General features: G+C 48.6%; 1 protein-coding gene across 1 annotated transcript in view; it reads right to left on the bottom strand.

Annotated features, from left to right (window-relative positions):
• Positions 1–16,733, bottom strand: part of NCOA1 (nuclear receptor coactivator 1) — a 140,069-nt gene that overhangs the window by 35,456 nt on the left and 87,880 nt on the right. Inside the window, exon 4 of the mRNA XM_086624380.1 lies at positions 1,527–1,621. Within this exon, the coding sequence (XP_086480506.1) occupies positions 1,527–1,621 (95 nt within the window). The remainder of the gene's footprint in view (positions 1–1,526; positions 1,622–16,733) is intronic.

The raw sequence follows: 16,733 nt of genomic DNA, 5'->3' as shown, positions 1-16,733 counted from the left end.
ACACTGTTGCTTTCTTTTTGTCTTGGAATGTGTTATTTTATCAGGCGGTTTCAATGCAAGAAGGTGGTTGCAGGATGGTGCTGGCCATCCCCAGGGAGGAACCCCCCCAGCTTCAACCCCAACTACCCCCTGTGAAATCATCAACTGAACTATTTAGGATTTGAAGTTTATCTCTGGGGCCTGTGATATAATATAATAACCTTCACATAACAACCTTCTCCATACAAGATGGTCTTGTCACATCCAACACTGACCTTCCTCATGAGATAGGATTATTTCTGATTTACTAAGACCAGCAAAAACGCGGAGCACTCTCCTCATCCTCCCTGTTTTTCAGAGGATGAGAGGATTCAAATCTGCTGAAAACCATCCACCACATTACCTACCTCACCTCCAAATGAGGCTGAGGGCTCAGTTTAATCCTCACTTAGAAGCAACTCAGTATTTTAATGGTGACATCAAGAAGCTATCCAGAACAGCTTCCACTACACCAACCTGTGTGGTGTGGTGGACATGCTGGAGTGAAGGGATGCCATCCAAAGGGACCTGGACAGGCTCGAGAGGTGGGCCTGTGAGAACTTCATGAAGTTCAACAAGGGCAAGTGCAAGGTCCTGCACGTGGGTTGGGGCAATCCCAAGCACCAGTACAGGCTGGGTGGAGAATGGATTGAGAGCAGCCCTGAGCAGAAGGACTTGGGGGTGTCGGTTGATGAGAAGCTCACCATGAGCCAGCAACGTGCGCTGGCAGCCTAGAAAGCCAACTGTGTCCTGGGCTTCATCCAAAGCAGTGTGGGCAGCAGGTTGAGGGAGGGGATTCTGCCCCTCTGCTCTGCTGTTGGGAGACCCCCCCTGCAGTGCTGCGTTCAGCTCTGGGGTCCCCAACACAAGAAGGACATGGAGCTGTTGGAGTGGGTCCAGAGGAGGCCACAAAGGTCTCCGGGGAGACCTTCTAGCAGCCTTCCAGCACTTAAAGGGGCTACAAGAAAGCTGGAGAAGAGCTTTGGACAAGGGCATGTAGTGACAGGACAAGGGGCAACCGAAAGAGGGGAGATTTCAATGACATCTAAGGAAGAAATTCTTCCCTCTGAGGGTGGTGAGGCACTGGCACAGGTTGCCCAGAGGAGTTGTGGCTGCCCCATCCCTGGAAGTGTTCAAGGCCAGGTTGGATGGGGCTTTGAGCAACCTGGTGTAGTGGAAGGTGTCCCTGCCCATGGCAGGGCAGTTGGAACTAGATGATTTTGAAGATCCCTTTCAACCCAGACTGTTCTATGACTCTATGAATCTATGACTTAATCAAGTCCAAGCTCCATCAAGCTTAGTTAAGACTCATTTTCCAAACCATTTGCTGAAGCAAAGGACTAAAATCAATTTACTTGCAACTTAGGGCAGGGACGAGGTTGGGCTTAGAGCATCCTAACTACACCTCCGTTGCCTTCCTCCTCTGTATTTAGTTTACTTGGTGTGCTGCTTTGCTTTGGGCAGTAGTGGGAGCCTGGCAGCATTAGCAACAACATTTTAGCACCTACCTCCAGAAGAAGAGGTCCCAGAGACTCCTTCTCGATCACCCCTTGGCTGCTGGATGAGATATCGGACTTCTGGACTTCATCATCAGCTGCTTTCTCTGTAGCAAAGGAAAAAGGGACATTTCAGCCAAAAAAAAAATACCATTTACTACTGATTTATTACCAAAAATAAACAAAATATTGACTGCTTGTCATACAGACAATGCAGGATGAGCACCAAAAAGCTCCAGCATTTTCATTTCCTCCCTCAGTCCCATGAAGATATAACGTTGTTTCTAATTATTTATTAATTATTATAAAATAAAAGCCCTCATTAGATCACGATCTACTGCTAGTAAGAAGGAAAAACCTATCTTAAGCAGAAGACTGAAGACAGAGGCGTCCAAAGTCAACATTTTGAAAAGGAAACGCTATATCCAGTTTAGCACAAGCTCCAGTGTTTGATCTGGAACTTCTGGGACGATGCTTTAAGAAATAACTGTCAGGAGGAATTCACGGAGAACGGGCTGTGCCAAAGGAAACCTGCCACAGGGAAAACAAAGCAGCTTCGAGGGCTGATGTGCAGGGAGCATCCTGGCTGCTGGGGAGCCCGGAGCCAGTGGGGCTGCAGCTGGGAGGAGAACATCCGACACAGAGCAGGTGATGCTGCTGGAATTGCCCAGCCCTAGACCTGCCAGAAACTCTACCGCTGTATTGCTGAATAATCCCTTGGGGAAAAAAAAACCCACCCCAAAAAATGGGGAGAGGAGGCCCTGGTATTTATCTCACGCTCCTCTGAAAGGTGCCAGCCACGTCGCGCAGCTGCTCCGAGGAATACAGGATAAATCCAGCAGCGAAAGGCGGGTGGCAAGTGGGCTGTGACAAAGCCAGCGATCGCGGGCGAGTGAGCCCTGAGGCTGTTGGGCTCACTCCTCCACATCTACAACCATATCCCCTGGCTGGCTCTGCCACCAGCCTCTCTGTTCCCCTGGGCAGAGTCCCCTGGGCAGCTTCTCTGGATGGGACCCAGGAAGGACAGGGACAGCAGTCTCATGAGAGCAGAACAGAGGGGCAGAATCTCCTCCCTCGACCTGCTGCCCACGCTGCTTTGGATGCAGCCCAGGACACGGTTGGCTTTCTGGGCTGCCAGCGCACATTGCCAGCTTATGGTGAGCTTCTTATCAACCAGCACCCCCAAGTCTTTCTCCTCAGGGCTGCTCTCAATCCATTCTCCGCCCAGCCTGTACTTGTGCTTGGAATTGCCCCGACACATGCGCAGGACCTTGCACTTGGCCTTGTTGAACTTCATGCGGATCGCACAGCCCCATCTCTCCAGCCTTTCCAGGTCCAACAAATCCATAGATTCATAGATTTCTAGGTTGGAAAAGACCTTAGAGATCATCGAGTCCAACCATCCCTAATCCCCATTAAACCATATCGCTAAGTAGATCATCCACCCTATTCTTAAACACATCCAGGGACGGGGACTCAACCACCTCCCTGGGCAGCCTATTCCAGTGGCTGACAACCCTTTCAGAGAAGAAATACTTCCTAACATCCAACCTGAATCTCCCCTGACTAAGCTTATACCCATTTCCTCTTGTTACCCATCACTAATGTAAAGAGCCCTTCCCCTACCTCCCCACCATCCCTTCTCAAGTATTTGTAGGCTGTAATCAGGTCTCCCCTCAGCCTCCTCTTCTCCAGGCTAAACAGCCCCAACTCCCTCAGCCGCTCCTCATAAGTTTTATTTTCCAGCCCCTTGACCAGTTTAGTTGCCCTTCTTTGGACTCGCTCCAGGAGCTCAATATCTCTCTTAAAGCGAGGGGCCCGAAACTGGACACAATATTCCAGGTGCAGCCTCACTAGTGCCGAGTACAGGGGCAGGATCACTTCCCTGTTCCTGCTGGTTACACTATTCTTGATACACGCCAGTATCCCATTGGCCTTTTTGGCCACCTGGGCACACTGCTGGCTCATATCAAGCCGGTAGTCAACCAACACCCCCAGGTCCTTCTCCGCCAGGCAGCTCTCCAGCCACTCTTCCCCGAGCCTATAGCGATGCTTGGGGTTTTTATACCCCAAGTGAAGGACTTTGCACTTGGCCTTATTAAAGCTCATGCCATTGGCCTCAGCCCAACGATCCAGTCTGTTCAAATCCCTCTGAAGGGCCTCCCTACCCTCGAGCAGATCGACACAGCCTCCCAGCTTGGTGTCGTCCGCAAATTTACTGAGGGTACATTCAATCCCCTCATCCAGGTCATTGATAAAGATGTTAAACAGAACTGGACCCAGCACTGAGCCCTGGGGAACCCCACTGGTGACCGGCCTCCAGCCGGATTTAGCCCCATTTACCACCACTCTTTGGGCCCGGCCATCCAGCCAGTTTTTAACCCAAAGGAGGGTGTGCCTATCCAGTCCAGCAGTTATCAGTTTCTCCACCAGAACACTCTGAGAAACTGTATCAAAGGCTTTACTGAGGTCAAGGAAAACTACATCCACAGCCCTTCCCTCGTCAACCAGGCGGGTCACCCTGTCATAGAAGGTGATCAGGTTTGATTGGCAAGACCTGCCTTTCATAAACCCATGTTGACTGGGCCTGATCACCCGGTTAACCTGTATGTGCTCATTAATAGCACTCAAGATAACCTGTTCCATGACTTCGCCCGTCACCGAGGTCAAACTGACAGGCCTGTAGTTCCCCGGATCCTCCTTCCGCCCTTTTTTGTAAATGGGGGTAACATCCGCCAGCCTCCAGTCCAGCGGAACTTCCCCAGTGAGCTAAGACTGCCCAAAACATGATTAAACAGGTTGTGGTTTTTTCCTTGCGCAAGCACAGAGAGAAGCTATTTGAAGCGTTTCTCAAAATACACCCCAATTTTCTGACAGCCAGGGAGATGTCTGGGTGCCTCCGGGGTCTATAGGAGCCGCAGAGTCCTTGGGTCTCCAAAAATAACAGATCAGTGGACTTGAACTGTGAGTAAGTGTGTTTGTTATAACCCAACACCATGGATGCAGCAGTGGGTGCAGGACCTGCCACCCACTGTCATGCCTGGGAACACGGCGGGCACTTTGAAACCAATCTTGTCCCGTGCCAACCCCTCGCACCCAAGCTTAGCACGGTGAGAGGTGACATTTCCAGCTCAGTCCCACTATTCCACAGCCACGTGAACCTCCTGGCTGGAAGCTGCTGATTCTTTGCAGGATGAGAAGAAGGGATGGAGAAGGCACGAGGCTGGTGAGACATGGAGGACACTGCTAAAGCACACCAGGACTGGAAGGGGAACGTTCTGCTTGGATGTCCTGATGCTGGAAGCCATGGCCAACAACACGAGTTGGTGGGAACACCACCGAGAGCTGCTCATCCAGTCTCCCAGCCCAGTGGAACCTACCGGTGTGCAGCTCCTCCCAGGCTCGGCAGGGTGGAAGGAAGGCATGGAGCAATGCCTGGAGCGACCCGTTCGGAGTGTTTTCCCTCTCTGATTTTAGAGGACATCAATGCAGAAAGTCCTTTTTTTTTTTTTTTTTTTCCCATTAATAAAAGCCCAAAGCCAAGAGCACATACGGAAAAGCCAAATGGCTCATCTGGGGAGTTATTTCCACTCCTCCAAAAGAGACAGTGCAATAGGTACTACTCTAAAAACTGGCTCAGACCCTCCGCCTCTAAACCACATTGCATGGAGCAAAGCTGAAGGATGTGGATTCAGCAAGCTGGTGCCACCACCCCTGTGCCCACAGAGGTGTAAGGTCACTGGTGCTTTTCCCTTTCTTTGTCTCTTTTCCCACTTTGCATGATGATTTTTTATTTCCCCAACCTTCCTAGTTCACTTCAGCTGCCTCTATCCCTTTGGCAGGTCTTCTGCTCTTTTTCCATCACCATTTTTGGTGACACGGGGCACAGCAAGACCATCTCCAGGATCCTGCACTCGCCTCCCTCTGCTTCCAGATCTCTGTACCTGAACCCCCATACCTGGTGAAAATCAGGCATCCAAGGTAGGGAACAGACAAGTGTTGGAGAGGAGCTGTGACCTCCTCCAGGAGCCACGGCTGCAGACCCTCCCTGGAGCAATGCCAAGGCCACGCAGGGTAGAAGCCACAGCCACATAATGGGAAAAGCCCCCCAAAAGGCCTTAACTTCTTGCTTTTTACCCAAAACACAAAAAGCCTTGCAGTCAGAAGGCCTGCACTCCAAAGGGCTGGAGAAGTGAGGACGTGCCACCAGAGTTATGGCAGGACCTCAGGGAAGGGGGCTTGGTGGCTTAGGGGACACCTCTCAGAGCCACTCCAAGGCATAAGGTGAGAAGAGAAGGAAAATGGGGGTGAAGGGGGTGGAGGGGGGAAGATGTCCAGCATTGATGTCCATGTCCATCTGCCGTGTCTTGGGAACTCATCCCCAGCCCCGCAGGCTCCATCACATGGAGCTCCATCCATAGTATCCAGGTCACGCACTCCTGTCTCCATCCCTTAAATCTGCACTTTTGAATTAAAACAATACAAGCTGTCTGATTCTGCTCTTCATTTCACATTTTGCAGCTGAAATGTTTTGTTGGTTTTTTGGTTTTTTTTCCCCAGAAAGAGGAAAGGAATATCTAAAAAATAATATATAGCACATGGGTTTCCTAAACGAGGACATAAAAAATTCAAAATAGGGTTTTGTTGAGAAATATCATGAATATAGAAAATCAGAACAAATATTTCCACTTGCCCAGCGCAAACTTTTGTAATATATCGCATTTTGCCTTGAGCTGCAAGAAGCTCCCTGCCAGACCCCCATGGAGAGGCCCCCATGGTTGTTGGCATGATAGTCAGGACCCTAACACTGCCTTGTGCTCTCCAAGGGCTCTTTTTCAACTCAAGATTTCTATTTCTTATGATAGAAGCCCAAAAAGTCTTTGGGTTTTGAATTTTCTCTTCAAAATTCAACAGCTCAAAGGCAAAAAAGTCCAACCGAGGAGGACTTGCAGCCTTTTCCAGAGCGTGCTGTGTACCCTGGTGGGTACTAAGGGATTACAGAGCAGGGCAAGATGGATAAGTTGAAGTAATACCTGGAAAAAACAACGGAGCATGAGGCATCACGGCTCCCCATCCCTCTCCCATACAGCACAGCTCCACAGCCTTCCCAAGGGCTGTGCTGGCTGAACCCTCCAGATCTCAGCCAGGACCTTCTCTATCCACTTTTCAAAAGATGAGTGAGGCAAAAAAGACCACATCTGTAATTGAGGAGCTTTGATTTTTAGTTAATTAAAATCAGATGGAACAGACTCGGTGCACCCACAGATGGAAAGCGTGACAGAAAGCTGGGCCATTAATTAGTCCCTGCTATGAGGTTCATCAGTCCAATAAACCCAACAGGAGAAAAAACTGCCATAAAAATAAACTCTTTGGCAGAAGGTGCGCACCAAGCACACCTTCGAGAGCAGCCCTGAGGAGAAGGACTTGGGGGTGCTGGGTGATGAGAAGCTCACCATGAGCCAGCAACGTGCACTGGCAGCCCAGAGAGCCAACCGTGTCCTGGGCTTCATTCACAGCAGTGTGGGCAGCAGGTTGAGGGAGGAGATTCTGCCCCTCTGCTCTGCTGTTGGGAGACCCCCCCCTGCAGTGCTGCGTTCAGCTCCTGGGTTCCCAACATCAGGAGGACATGGAGCTGTTGGAGCAGGTCCAGAGGAGGGCCACAAAGATGATGCAAGGGCTGGAGCACCTCTGCTATGGAGACAGGCTGAGAGAGTTGTGACTGTTCAGCCTGGAGAAGAGAAGGCTCTGGGGAGACCTTCCAGCAGCCTTCCAGTACCTAAAGAGGCTACAAGAAAGCTGGAGAGGGGCTTTGTACAAGGACATGTAGTGACAGGACATGGGGCAATGGCTTTAAACTGAAAGAGGGGAGATTTCAATGAGATCTAAGGAAGAAATTCTTCCCCCTGGGAGTGGTGAGACACTGGACCAGGTTGCCCAGAGAAGCTGTGTCTGCCCCATCCCTGGAAGTGTTCAAGGTCAGGTTGGATGAGGCTTTGAGCAACCTGGTGTAGTGGAAGGTGTCCCTGCCCATTGCAGGAGGGTTGGAACTGGATGATCTTGAAGATCCCTTCCAACCCAAACCATTCTATGATTCCAGTGAGGCATGAAAAAATTGGTTTAAAAAAGTCATAAGAGGAGAAGACGACAATGGCCTTGATATAGAAAAGCAGCAGGTAAAGAGATCTAGACCATACAAATGGGATTTTTTTCATGTTTTCAAATGGTATCTGAAAAGGAAGACAGGTCTAGGGCTATCTGTCACGTTAGGGACATGTTGAGGGAAAGCCTCTGAGCATCACTGGCTGCTGCTGGTTGTGGTGTCCTGGCCCAAGGGCCTGAGCTCACCTTCAGCCTTCTGTCGAGTCCTAGCAAGCCCAAGCACTCTCCTCCCCATCATTAGGGATCAACAAGTAGGGAAAAATCCAACTTTAACTGGGAGATGAAGCCAACTTCCAAGGAAGACCATCCCACATAGCCTACAAGGCACATGCTCAGACCACAGCAACGATGGCTTCTTTGGAGATACTCTAAACCAAAATTCAAGCTGTGGAAGCTGAAATTTGCCCAACGCCCACCTATTTAACGTCAGCATATTCACATGGAGGCAGATGCAGAAAACCCAGCCCAGAGTCCTCCCTCCTTCACTTCCACAAATACCAGATTCCTCTCAAACACTGTATGGAAATCAGCAGCTCTTAAGTTGCATAACTTTTTATTCTAGTAGGAGGAAGGAAATTATCTGATCTATGAATTTAAAAAACTGTGGGAAAATACAATCTGTGAGATTCAGAGCTTGAAAATACCAGTGCAAGGAACAGAAGAGCAGATCTTGGCTTTCAGAAATCAGCACAGCTCCTTCAGAGCCCTGTGCTCACCTGCTTTACACCACCCATCGCGATGGTCTGTTGGTGACAAGGTCAAGGGTGATGCCCAACCACGTGCCATAACACGAGGTGGGAGTGCCAGGATACCAGAGTAAGATCCATGTCATCGAGCATGGGACATCTGTGGTGGAGCTGTTTCCACCTGAGCTACTCACCCTATGGTCCCCTTAGAGCCAAAACACATAAAAAGGCATTTTTAGAGGAGAGTTGCTTGACCCATTTTAAACATCTGTTATAAGAGACAGTCTCATTTTGTTTTTTTTTTTTTGGGGGGTGTTTTTATCCTCAAGCCCTCCTCCACAACCAGAAGTCAACCAGGTTTTGCTCTCTCTCTTCTCTATTTTGGTGAAAGAATTCATCACCTAACTCCAACGTTGGCCCTGGAAATAATAACCTATCCACCTCCCAAGCTGGAAACACAGCGCTCACTTCAGCCCCAAGAATTTCTTTGCCATCCTGGAGAATGTCCACAGCAACACAGACTCAAGTGGTTCTTCATACACACTACGAACACTTATTCCTCCATCAATGTACATGTAAAAGCACGTGTCAGGAGGACACATTTCGCCAGCCACACGGCCAAGGGAGAAAACTAAGCCCTTGGGGTGTAAAAAGCTGGCTCTAGTGCCCACGTGGATGGTGAGGATTGAAGACGGAAGCTGGTGGCCACCTCCAGTTGCATCAGTAGAGCCAATGGTGGAGACAGATTAGTGGAGGGCAGGACAGCAAGACATCCTGCCGCTCTCCCATGTCTCACCTGAGCTTCCACCTTCGTAGCCTGGCTGGAAAAGCAGTCAAAAAAAAGCATTGCTGCTGTACAGGAATGATGATGGCTCCATCTAACGCTACCTGCCACATTGCCTGGAGCTGGAGAGCCACCTGACCAACCCACAGTGACACTGGGAAGTCTCACTAAAGCTCAGGGCTAGTCCCAGCAGATACAAACCTCTCCAACCACTGCAAAAACAACAACTCCTGAAAGGACTAAACCATTCAGACTTACTCATCCACCAGCATAGATTTGCAGGTGGGACACTGGATTTCACAGAATCATAGAATCATAGAATGGTTTGAGCTGGAAGGGACCTCAAAGATCATCTAGTTCCAACTCCCCTGCCATGGGCAGGGACACCTTCCACTACACCAGGTTGCTCAAGCCTCATCCAACTCGGCCTTGAACACTTTCAGGGATGGGGCAGCCACAACTTCTCTGGGCAACCTATGCCAGTGCCTCACCACCCTCAGAGGGAAGAATTTCTGCCTTAGATCTCATAAAAATCTCCCCTCTTTCCATTTAAAGCCATTGCCCCATGTCCTGTCACTACACGCCCTTGTCCAAAGCCCCTCTCCAGCTTTTTTGTAGGCCCCCCTTTCTTCTAAAATCCTTGTGCAATGGTGAAGAGCAAAGCACACTGACCCTAAAACAGAAGGAAAAGGGTATTTCTTTCTGTCTTCACACCTCTTAGAGTTAAACATTAATGGTGTCGAGATGTCTTAAGCGAAAAAGGCTGGCTGTCTGAACAATGTCAGGAAAAATTATACGGTGCTGAGTGAATGCAAAATTAATGAGTGCTGAACACTGACAGGAGAGAACAGGCATAAGGAGCTGAGACTTTTTTATAGTTGACGCGGAGATCAAGCAGGTAGAACATCCCCATCTTGCTGGGAGAAGGAATAAAGGGAGGGAAAAAAAAAACTCTAATCTCAAATCTGAAGAATTTAATGTGTTCAAAAACTGTGTCAACTCTGCACTGCAAAATCTGCGGAGATGAGGCTACATGTAGCTACATGGGCTACATGTAGCTCTCCACTACAACTTGCATTCAGCTCTTGTGTAGCCTTCGTTCTTCTCCTGTAGGCACAAAATCCAGTGCGACACAGTTTTAAACGATCCGACTTAATTAATTTTGCAAAGAGTTAGACGGACAGTCTTCTCTCAAGACGTAGCTTCTTGAAGCCCTGGTACACTGCATGCTAAAGTCCATGAGAAGTTCTGATTAAAAATTCACTTGTGTCAACTGTTAAACCACCTTTATGCTCAAGTTGCACAGACGCGGCAAATACGTGAACCGCACCGGCAAGGAGACGCCGGCTAAAGCAGCACTGCGCCTGCTCCAGCCCCGCTTCTCCAAACCCAACTGGAAATGAACCGAGGAGTGGCTGTAACACGTGCACGTGAGTGTGGTCAGTAGGTGCAAGTGCAGCTCCAGACCATGAGATGCCCCTGGGAGGGACAGGGATGGGCAGGAGCAAGCCACATGGTATGGGAAGCTACCTAGAGAAGATAGAGCCACGTGGTATAGGAAATTACCCAGAGAAAATGAAGCCTACTGGTATGGAAAGCCACCCAGAGAAGATGGATCCTCATGGTATGGGAAGCTGCCTAAAGATGATGAAGCCATGTGGTATGGGAAGCCACCTAGAGAAGATGGATCCACATGGTATGGGAAGCCACTCAGCGAAGATGGAGCCATGTGGTATGGGAAGCTACCTAGAGAAGATGGAGCCACATGGTATGCAAAGTCACTGGGAAAAGGAGCCATGTCGTGTAGGAAACCACCAGAGAAGATGGAGCCTCCTGTTGTGGGAATCCATCTGCAGAAGACAGATCAAGCCACGCAGGTGAAGGCTGCTTTCTTGTCAATCTGCACAGAGCCTGCTCAGGAGGACTTCACCTCCAAAATGAACTTTAACTCTTGCAGTGTAACCATTACCTGCATCGTGAAGCAGGCGAGTGCCTGGGGCAGTAAGGAATAGGCTGAATATCCGTCTTTTGTTTCTCCCAGGGAAATACCGCAGAGATTCGTGCGATAAGGTTCTGCACTTGGAGCCAGTGTGTAGCTTCCTGCAACTACTTTTTTAAGTAGTTAAGTTTAATCCATTATTTCAAAAATTCAGGATGGTCCAAACTTTTCCCTGCTCCCATAAGAAACCGTCCACACACGTAATTCACTATCTCAGCCCGGCAGCTGCACCAAACCTGGAGCAAACATCAGCCTGGGGAACCCGACCCAGGACTCCGGCGTTCATCAAGCTAGCTCATCGTAATAAGGACTTAATGATTTAGAGGGTAGTTAGTTGACACTGGGGTGTAATTAATTAATGAAAACCTCTCTTGGAAGGCAGACTTCCTAAATAGCAAGGGCAGAAGGAATGGTGAGAAGGTGTTCAAGGCCAGGTTGGATCAGGTGTTGAGCAACCTGATGTAGTGGAAGGTGTCTCTGCCCATGGCAGGGGGTTGGAACTAGATGATCTTGAAGGCCCCTTCCAACCCAAACCATTCTGTGATTTGATAAGTTTCATTTAAACCATCCAAATGGTGTCGTTAGATCTCTACCCAAGGCTCTGGTGAGGCTTTAAGTGCCACCAAACACCCTGCGATGGGTAGGGCTCAGGGGCAGCAGAAGAAGCCAGATGAGGAGCTTGGCAGCTGTGCACCGGGGAATAACATGGCCCCAAAGGGAGCAAGACCGCTCCTGCATCTCTCATACTCGTGTCCCAGCAGGTTTGTTTGCTTTGCCCAGCCATACCGCTCGGCGTAATAAAAGCTATTATCTCCTTGTGCAAATCTCCCTTTATTTCCTCTGCTTGCAGGAGCGTTAGGAGGATTAATGTCTACAAAAGTTTTTTCAGGAGAAAATCTGAAATGAAAACGGAAGGACTTGCATGGCTGACTCCAAGTTTAGGGTTTTTTTCCCCATAAGAAAGGTTTATTGTGTTACTTCTTGCTTTTTAGGCACGGTAATGCTCACACCGCCACGCTCTCTGATGGGTCAATGGTTGAGATGGGCACTTGCAGGGCTGTGCTGGGGTGAGCCTCCCTCTGAACCCCGTCTCTTGCACAAGACACTTGATGACTAGCTCAGATGAGATGCCTCCATTGCAGCTGCTAGAAGAGAGGTGGGATGGATCCCCGTCATCCTGCCTCTGCACCCAAAGGGATGCCAGCTCACGGGATGGACGAACCTCTTCCTGATCATCAACCAAACCAACTGAGGTCCAGAGCAGAAGGAAGACAAGCTCAGAGGAGGCAAAGTCCTGCTGGGGTGCCATGCTGGGGGAAGAAGATTCTTAAAATAGGTTTTGTCCATTTCTACGAAGGGCAAGAAGTGCAGGGAAAAGGGCTTTAAAGAAAGGAGATTTATTTCCTTCTCTTTTCATGCATCTCCTAAAAATGACACTGAATCAAGGAGGGGGGAAAAAGAAAAAAAAAGAGGAAAAAAAATGCTAATCCGGCATAGCAGAAGGCAAGAGGAGGAGTAATTTCTACAGGTGGTTTATGACTCTCTGCGTGATCCACATGCCTGCTACATCCTACCACATCCTCTTCTTACGGCGAGGTGCTAAAGGATTTATTAGTTCTTGACAGTGTGAGATGCTTAAAAGCTTGAGGATGTAATAACCAAATGTTCACTTGTTAAAATAAAGGCCTCGTTTGGAGAAGTCTGTGCAATTCTTAGCAGCTTCCCCTTCCCTTCGGTCTATATTTAAGCCGCCAGCTAGATTAGAACTGTCAGAGCAGGGATGAGGATTTTATTGACATGCTTCGTAGGTGGTACGGCTCCATAAACTAAACATACACAGAGGATGCTCCCTGGTGTTCCTGCACCGGCCGAGATTTTTATAGTACTGACCTGGGGGAGTTTGTATCTGAAATCAATCCCTGATATCAAATACATTCCAGAGGATACGGAGAGATAAACGAGGCAAATGCCTACGGAGAGCGTGGGCAGGGGTGCGATCCATTTAACAGCTCCAATCGAAACCGAACTGCAAAGAAGTGGAAGGCATGAAATTCCCCGAACCTGCTCCAAAAAACTCTTCACCCCTTGTGCACGAGGTGTGATTCGTTACCCTGATAATGGGGAGGTTTTCATCCCAGGAAAGGCGTGGGACGGAGCATGGGGCCGGGGACCCACGCGGATGCTCAGGAAGCAAAGTGAGGATTCTCACCCTGGCAGGAGTCGCTGCCGTGGATGGGGATCCAGTTCTCGAGGTGTTTTTCAAAACCAAAATTTTCAGATTTATAGAGATGAAGGCCAGTAGAGATCATGAGATCGGTCAGTCTGACTTCTTGAACATCATAGAGCCATCAAAATTCACCCACTCCCACCATCACAAGCCCTGAACTGCTGTTTGGCCAAAACCTGACGCAAACCACTGCTTCCCCTGAGCTGGTTCCCAAAACAATCACCCTCACAGTTGTAACTCTGGGCCCGAGTCCTAATTTCTTTTTATCTGGCTTCAGTTTTGAGTCATCCTCTGCTATGCTGGATTTAAAAACCTCTTTAGTAGCCAGCATTCTCCATTCTTGTTAGTGTTTATAGTATCATCATGTCCCCACTCCTTTTTTCCCCTCGCTGGATACATTCAAGAGAGCTCTTCAACTTTCCAAGCTGCAAGACTTTTTCTCCAGCCTTTGGCTCACTTCCTCTCTGCTTTCTCTGGATTTTAGTCTCCTTCCAGCGTGGATACCATGTCTGAGCTCCAGTTTTGTCCCACCAACTCCATGTACACGTAACGTCACCCAAGAGAAGCCCACCTTGCTTTTCATCACATCCCAGAGTTCACATGGACTGCCTTCGCTTCCAGGATCTCCAGATCTTCTTGAAAAGCACCATTTCCCAGGATACCATCCATCCAGCACTCCTGTACGCCCATCCTGTACTGGTCTAGCAACGATTTTGTATGTCCTTCCACATCCATGAAGATGTTGAACAGCACCGAGATCTAGCAGAGACTCCCAAGAAGCTCCATGAAACTCCATTTTGAGAATAAAGGTGTTTCATAAGAATGAGGAGAGGTCATCAGTGGTGTTCCTCTGACATCTGAGGTAAGGTAGTCATGCAGAGAAAATACACACCAACTCAAGGGTGGGTTGACCCGTTCACATGAAAGAGGACCAAATGGTCAAAAAAAACACCCAATTGCTCTGCTAAACTGTGCTAATTTCTCCCACTTTCCACTACTTGAAGGCCACGTACTCATCAACCAAGAGCATGAGCTTTGGCTAAAAGCTGGGCATGCCTTAACGGAGATGACGAGACAACAATCGTTACCTCCAGTATACCAGGGGTGGTTCAAGCAACAACCTAACTCTACTGGTAAGATCTGGTAAGAAAACCCATGACAGTTTGGGCCAATTCACTCAAGAAGATTCAATTGGAAGAAGTACAGAAAAGAGCGGTTGGGTTGATTAAAGGAAAGGTCTAACTATCCGACACCAAGATCCTAGGAGAGCTTGGTTTGTTGGACAAGTCAAGCAAAAGTAGAGAACAAGAGCAACAACTTCATAAAAATACATTAGAGAAGGGAGGTAATTACAAAACAGAAGGAAGAATAAACCAAATTAAAGGGCAACACTGGCACAGAAATGATCTGAAACTCATTTCCATTGAAAACAAGCAGGTGGTTTCATCCTCTTCAGGATCTCAGAAGGATTCCTGGAAGGATGAGGTTAAACAGTTAAAAGGACTGGATCTGTTTGTACTCTGTTTACCTTGGATCAGCCTCACACTTGAGGGCTTTCAGTGGGCACCTACCGAAGCCAAGGAGGAATTCCCCATCCCCACTGATGTCTAATCTGGCCTCCAGGGTTTGGTTGGTTTTCTTTCTCTGTAGCCTTCTAACATAACAGTGAAAAATTGGCTGCTGAGACAGGATGAAAGTGATGTGCACCCCTCCCTCTAGTAGCACAAGCAGCTCCATCAGGGTTAATCCAACCACCAGATTTGGGATGAAGGAAGAGCTTTCCTCTCCAGCACCTGCAAACACCTGGAGACAGCATCTCTGGTCGAGGAGGTCCTTTCTGACCTCAGGAACCCAGGCCAAGGAAGCCAGAGTCTGCAAAACACCGCTCTAAGGCAAAAGCAAAGCTCCTCTTTTCTGACCTCCCTTGAAGCAAACGAAATGAGGATAACTCCAATAAAGTCAATGCATTTGAAGAGGAGACCACAGCACCAGGCTGACAGTTGTAGCCTGAAGAGATTCCAATCTAATTTTAGACTTGACACAAACCTTAATGTGGTTTTAATTAATTAATTAAAAAAAAAAAAATCCTTTAATTAACGTAAACCCCTTAAAGCGGTTTTCATTCACTCCATTTACAGGAGACATTTCCACTTACGTTTCTCCTCAGATGCCATTCTGCAGTTCACTTTTGTTCTGCAGTTGAACCTCATGTTAGACCTGAACTTCTGTTGATGACACCTAATACATCGCTAGCCTTGAAAGCCGAGGTGCTCTGAGCTCAGGCTGTTTCTTGAGCCTTCACTTTAATGATGTTCCAAGTAAGGGGGTTTCCAACTCTTCTCTGACTATGCAAAAACTCTATAACTTGTTCTTCCATTGCATCAAAGTGTCCTCTTTTGGCTCCACTGAAGGATCTCCGTGTTGACTCAGCACATAAAACCTACTAAAAAATTACACTTGAATTCCCTGAATCTAATAGTTTAAATTTATCTGAATTTCTGCACGCAAGGCAGAAAGGCAGTGGTGATGGCATGCTGTCACTTCGCCTTCCTGGCAGCATCATCCACCAGAGCTGGGCAGCTCTTCAGGCCAGCAAGGAAGGAGCTCAGATGTGATGTGGGAACGCAGCAGGACATCCCTGGGGTACAGAGTCCCTGGGACCTCTCTCGTCCTTGGCTTTTCTGATGGCAACCTGTACTTGATAGAGTGGCCACTGGATCTTGTCTTGAACCTGCTCCATCTGCATGGCCAGCCTGGGCACCACGTCCAGGCGACCACCACATACTGTATTCAGTTTCAGGACCTCAGTGTAAGACAAACTGGAGTGAGTTCAGTGGAGGCCACCAAGATGGTCAGGGTTGGAGCACTGATCCTGAGACTGGAGGCCAAGGGAAGAGGTTTGCTCAACCTGGAGAAGAGATGGCTTTGGAGCACCTGCCAGCAGCCTGCCCATGCCTACAAGAAGTTATGGAGGTGAAGGAGTCAGGCTCTTCACTGAGATGCATGGTGAGAAGATAAGAAAAAATGGTGCAAGTGAAGCAAGAGATGTTCAGGTAGGATAGGAGGAAAATCTCGTTCATCATGAGGCCAGCAAGTGTTGGAGCAGGTTGCCCAGAGCACTTGTGCTTCTCCATCATCGAGGGCTTCCAAAGCTCAAATGGGTAAAGCCTTCAGCAACGTGAGCTGATTCCAGAACTGACCCTGCTTTGAGACCATTTGTTAAACAATACTATCAGAAACAGAAACCAGCTTTATGGAAACGAGAGGCTTCCAGTCGGACAGAGAGACTGCCAGCACCCAGGTGAAACGTTAGACTTCTCCAAGAGGATACTGGATTGCAATATGGGGAGAGGGAAGAGCTGAA

Source organism: Tauraco erythrolophus, chromosome 2, assembly GCF_009769465.1.
Source record: "Tauraco erythrolophus isolate bTauEry1 chromosome 2, bTauEry1.pri, whole genome shotgun sequence".
Classification (NCBI taxonomy): Eukaryota; Metazoa; Chordata; class Aves; order Musophagiformes; family Musophagidae; genus Tauraco; species Tauraco erythrolophus.
The sequence above is the reverse complement of the archived record's forward strand: the minus strand, read 5'-3'. Positions and strand labels throughout refer to the sequence as shown.